General features: G+C 52.4%; 1 protein-coding gene across 1 annotated transcript; it reads right to left on the bottom strand.

The window, feature by feature from the left end:
* On the bottom strand, window positions 1–4,681 carry Cd8a (CD8a molecule). The gene is made up of 6 exons (XM_008836727.3): window positions 4,633–4,681; window positions 4,172–4,531; window positions 3,548–3,658; window positions 3,272–3,382; window positions 2,483–2,513; window positions 1–1,185 (listed from the first exon to the last, which is right to left on the bottom strand). Exons 1-6 carry the CDS (start codon window positions 4,679–4,681, stop codon window positions 1,134–1,136), a joined length of 714 nt encoding a protein of 237 aa, XP_008834949.2. The 3' UTR covers window positions 1–1,133.
* Between the last annotated feature and the right edge of the window lie 570 nt (window positions 4,682–5,251).

Genomic DNA, 5,251 nt, shown 5'->3' with positions numbered 1-5,251 from the left:
ATCTTACATATATATGCATAGAAAATAGTGAGGAGGAAGGTGCACCAGAATACTGACAGGATTAAGAATTATGGGCGCTTCTTATCTCCTTATCTAAGTTTTTTCTGCCACAAGCCCCTGTTGCTTGAATAATACTGTAAGAGGAAATTCATACGGGGCAGCGGTTTCGATTCTTAGCCTCCTCCAACTCTAGTCTGCCTCATACTTGCTGGCTAAGGGGATGCAAAGGAATGTTCTGACAGATAACAATTCTGTGTTTATGAAGTAAAAAACATTGATTTCCCTCTAGCATATGCCAGAGAGGGACTGGACATTTAAAATGGGAAATGACCACTGCATCTTAACTGACAAATTGTACTTGTCAAAACTCACTCTCTGTGCAAGGGCTGAGAACAGTCCCACAGGGTCTTTACAGTGATTTTCTTTAGTAATGGAGAGACTTGTTTTCCAGGAGCTATTTCACTCTTGTTTTCCTGTAGGAATTTGTACTGTCTATGCAATTTCACAATTCCTTATAAGAAGCTATGATGATGTTTAAATGCACTCTAGAACCCTGCTGAAGGCAGAAATTCTCCTGTGTTCACTGTATTACTTCCTCAGGCTCAGGGCCCAGGCCAGTATGGAGCAGATCACAGAAATACTTGCTTCCTTGTGGTTTGAGGTACAAGCTTGCCACCCCAGAGCCTAAATGGTGTGAGGGAAAGATCCTGGGCCATCCAGTTTCCTCCAGACTGTCAGTCTCGGATCAAGTGCTCCCGTCTCTGGCTTTTAGCCTTCTCTGTACAATGAGCAGGCAAGAGGTTAATATCAAATGGGTGCTGAGGCCTCCAGCTCTAGCAGGGTGATTCTGAGAACTGGGCTAGCTCTGGTGTTCGCTTTCTGCTCTTTACCCCATTAGTGTGTGCAACGGTGCTGCAAGCCTTGTGGTGTACTGTAGCCATTATATGGTTTTTGTTTTGTGTCAAGGTGAATACATAAGGAAGAAAGAACAGTTCCCACCCTACACACACCAATATAAAATTGAGAACAAATGCATAGGACAATTGGAAAAACTGAAAAAGAAGGGCTTTCTTTCTCTCCAAGGAGAGGTCTCTGAAGTCATGTAGTCTCTGTGACCCAGACTGGGTGCCATCTTACACGTATTTCCCTGAAGGGCTGGGCTTGCCTCCCTGTCTGACGAGGGGCCTAAAAGAGAGGCAGGTGACCATCAGTTGAAGCAAGAACTTCTTCAATGTAGTATCCATCCAATCCCCCACCTCATCAGCTCTCTGATGGCTCTGAGGACTTGTCCTTGGGGTGCCAGCATGAACAGGGTAAAGGATGGAGGCCACCATTTCCTTGTCTTCACAGCACCCACAGAAGGGCTCAGCACTGTTTGGGAGAGGTTAAAGGACAACTAGGCAGCTAAGGCAGGATCTGAGCCTAGTTAGGCTTCTTGAAGCCCCAGGAAGCTGAGACATCAAGACTTAATTTTAAGTCACCAGGTGACCTGATTCTTATCTACCCACCCCACCACCATTAATCAGCCAAGCAGAGTTGTTCAGCTCAAAGTCCCCAGATTTGATGTTACACTAAAATGTGTTACTTCAGTGTCAGGTGAGCGACTCCTGAGGGGCTATTTTCTCTAAAACCCTAGCTGAGGCTGAGCTTATCACTAAGTTCATTTAACTCAGATTTAGGAATGGTTTGGATTTCTTGTGTTTGAGATGGGGTCTTCCTGTAGCTCCAGCTGGCCTGGAACTCACTATATAGACCAGATTGGCCTCAATCTCACAGAGATCCACCTGCCTCTGCCTCCCAAATTGGGTGGGACAGACATTTGAGCTAATTGCCTCCACCTCTCCTTTTTTCTCCCTGGGCTCAAGACATCAGCTCAAGGATCTGTACTGACACGGGAAAATTAGGAACTGAGGGAATTATTATGTTTAGATGGTAAAACTTGGCTTAGACCAATCAAGAAGGGAAGGAGAAAGATTTTTTTTTTTTTGTCTTTTTGAGGCAGGGTCTCCTTGTAGTTCCAGCTGGCCCTGAACTATGTAGAACAGGCTAGCCTTGAACTCACAAAGTTATACCTGCCTCTGGGACTGAAGGCATGCAGCATTATGTCCCACTGGAGAAAGATGTCTTAAAACACCCACATGGAACCATCCAGGTAAAGAGGACCTCTGGAGCCCGAGGAGCTATGCTGAATTGCAGAATACCCTCAGGTGGGTTTTTTGTGCCAGACCAAACCTGGATTTGCTAGATCATACTGCTCTCCTCACCAGCTCCTTTTCTCAAGAACAAATGCTGAAGCACTGCCAGCCTTTGGCCCCTCTTTGTTCAGGGACTAGCTGACTCTCCTGACCCGCTCCCCTGCATGACCCTCCTCCTCACCCATGAGCTTTCTCTGGGAAAGATTCATATCACCTGCCACCAGGCAGCCAGGACCACCAGGAACATGACTGCTGAGGATGAGCAGGCCTAGGGTTAAGAGACTCACCTGGGACATTTGCAAACACGCTTTCGGCTCCCTAAGAGAAAGGAAAAATGAATGACCCTCATAGCACCAAATATGGTTTTGTAGTCTTCTATATTCCAGTTTCTAGACCTGCTGTGAACGGCTACTTGCTACTTTTCCGTTCCTGCTCAGGCATCAATTAAAAAACAAAACATTGAGAATAGGGTGTGGTCTGTATTCCCAGCACATGAGAGGTGTTGGGGCAGGGAGCAGATCAGAAATTTGGAGTCATCTGGATACATAGCTAGTTTGAGGTCAGACATGGTCTGGGTGGTGGTGGGGCGTTGTAAGTGCTGATGTGGGTAAATGAAGGGGGCGGGGGGGGGGATCCGTAGATCCCGATTGCACAGTCACCTGCAGGAACTCAGATAGGAGTAAAGGGATCGTGGGGCAAATTTCAAGCCAGTCATGGTTTTGACCCAACTTTCCTGGGACGAGGGCCAAGAGCCACAGTGGTCCCCTGCCCCTGCCCGGGTTTTTTGCTGTCCTGACTGCACCAGCTGAGGGACTTTGCTGCCTCTACTGTTGGAGCACGAGCGCTGACATGAGTCAGGGAAATAGGTCTTTCCCAAAGTTCCCAGAAGGTGGAAAGAGCGGCGGGAGGGAGTTCCTGCCTCCAGACTCCAAGAAAGAAACGTCTGTGCGTGCGGGTCGTGCTCTGCAGCTGGGGAACCAAAATCTGAACGTCTCCGGCAAGGACTGCCCAGGGCGGACTTTGCAAAGCACAAGAGTGGGGCCGATTCCTCCCCTCGCTCACTCCCCAGGACTTACTCTGGTAGCAGGTGGCAGTGATGACCAGGGACAGCAGAAGGACCCCGCAGATCCCGGCTAAGGGCGCCCAGATGTAGATATCACAGGCAAAGTCCAGCTCGCTCCTCACCACTGACAACATGCGAGATGAAAATTAAGAGCTGGTGGTTCACCACCCCAGCACCTCTCCCTGCCCAGGCCTTCGGCTTAGCCCGCCCGCCGGAATCAGGGTTGTCCCTGGAAGATGTCTCCCAGGTTGTCTGCCCACCAGCATCGCGGGCCCAGCGGCCATCTCACCTGCGCCGCCCGCAGCAGGCCGGCAAGCTTCGGGGCGCAGGGACGCTGGGTGCATCCGGGTAGGGGGCACTGGTGTGGGTGGCCGCGGCGCTGGCATGGTGGTGGACTTCTCTGCAGGAGCAACGGGGTGTCTGGGGGTCAGGCTGGGGCTGTGAATGCACTGGTGCCCCAGCCGTCTCGGCTCGCTGTACCCAAGGGGGCGCCTCTTGCTGATTTTCTCCAGAGAAGGAGAAGGGACCCCCAGGATGCACGCTGAGCTCCTCTGCTCTCGGCGCTGCGTGGCCAAGAGCGCAGTGAGCCAGGGACCGCCAAGTAGGGGCCGCTGCCCTCCACCCGCACCTCCAGCAACCCGGAGCTGGAGCACAAGTTAATTTCCCTGCCCACGAGCCGACAGGTGCAGGGAAGTTAACTTGTACACAAGCATCCGAACTCGATCCCAGACTGTCAGGCATTAAATCACCTCCAACCCTACCTCACACCTTAGCCTCAGTTCCCTGGTCTGTGAAATGGAGACCGCATGGAAGTAGCCCACCCGGACCCTAACAGACTTGAAAGTTGGGCGTCTGTGCTCACATATTCAGGTGTGATCCCTAACCGCAGGCCAAGGACCCCCAGCGCTCCCACCTGGCAAGAAGACCGGCACGAGCGGACTGAAGTACAGAATCGAGTTGCTGGTGACCGAGCAGAAATAGTAGCCTTGGTTCTCCTCGCGAAAGTCGCTCAGGGTTAGGGTGTAGGTGTTGCCAATCTTCTGGCCAGAGAACCGCTTCGCATCCAGTCCCTCTGCCAGCTTGGGCCGAGCGGAGAGGTACAAGATGAAGGTGGGTCTGGCTTCAGGGTCGCGCCTCTGAAACAGCCAGGAGCAGGAGGACAACACGTTGCTCATCAGCACCTCGCATTTCAGCTCCACTTTCTGGCCAGGTTGGGCGAACACCTTCGTCGGCGTCATTCGGAACTGGCTGAAACCCTGGATTACGGTGACGTCTGCGGGTGGCAGGTAGGGAAGTTGAGTCCCGGAGCCCTGCTCGCCTCCTGTGCCTGGTCCACTGCCGCACCCCGCACCCCCACGGGGTCCGTCCACTCACCACGCAGCAGGGTCAGCGACAGAAGCCAGAAGGTCACCGGCGAGGCCATGGTGCGCTCCCCACCAGCAGCTTAGCTCCAAGCTAGGACCTGAGAGGAGGCGCCCAGGAACTCTTGGGGCGTGGAGGGGGCGGCTGCCGCCCTTTGGCTGGCCACAGAGCCCGATTTCGCTTTTGGAGGATATGATGTCACCCGAAGCCCCCTTAGAAGAGTTTCGCCCTCTTTCCTTGGTTATCACCTTCCAGGGGCCTGGGAGCCAATGGAACCCCAAGGTCGCCTTGCAGGGCTGCTGGGGACAGTTGAAACTGAGGTTGGGGATGGGAAAAAGAACTTGAAAAAGACCCTTAGAAGCAGTTCTGTTGTAGGAATGATAGAGAACAAGACAAAGACGAAAGGGGGAGGGGGAACCACGGGTGAGAGGAAAGGAAGGGAGAGGAGAGGACTGAGGACTGCACACTTTCTTATTGAGACAGAGTCTTAGGCTGACCTCTAACTTGCTGTGTAGCAGAGGCTGGCCTTGAACTCCCAATCCCCCTGCTTCTCTCACTTCTTTTGCTCTCACTCAACAGCATCTCTGACGCTGCAAAATGAAGGCTGACGTTCTGGAAGGAAGACCAGGGA

This window comes from Nannospalax galili, unplaced genomic scaffold (assembly GCF_000622305.1).
Source record: "Nannospalax galili isolate Female #2095 unplaced genomic scaffold, S.galili_v1.0 scaffold138, whole genome shotgun sequence".
Taxonomy (NCBI): Eukaryota; Metazoa; Chordata; class Mammalia; order Rodentia; family Spalacidae; genus Nannospalax; species Nannospalax galili.
The sequence above is the reverse complement of the archived record's forward strand: the minus strand, read 5'-3'. Positions and strand labels throughout refer to the sequence as shown.

Bases quoted from the DNA above. Each gene is read 5' to 3' on its own strand.
- Cd8a (XM_008836727.3), bottom strand. From the start codon at position 4,681: ATGGCCTCGCCGGTGACCTTCTGGCTTCTGTCGCTGACCCTGCTGCGT. The intron at 3,659-4,171 runs GTGGGAGCGCTG...TTGCTCCTGCAG, and splicing joins CGTGCCGGTCTTCTTGCCAG to AGAAGTCCACCACCATGCCA. The intron at 2,514-3,271 runs GTAAGTCCTGGG...CCTTTCTCTTAG, and splicing joins CACTGCCACCTGCTACCAGA to GGAGCCGAAAGCGTGTTTGC.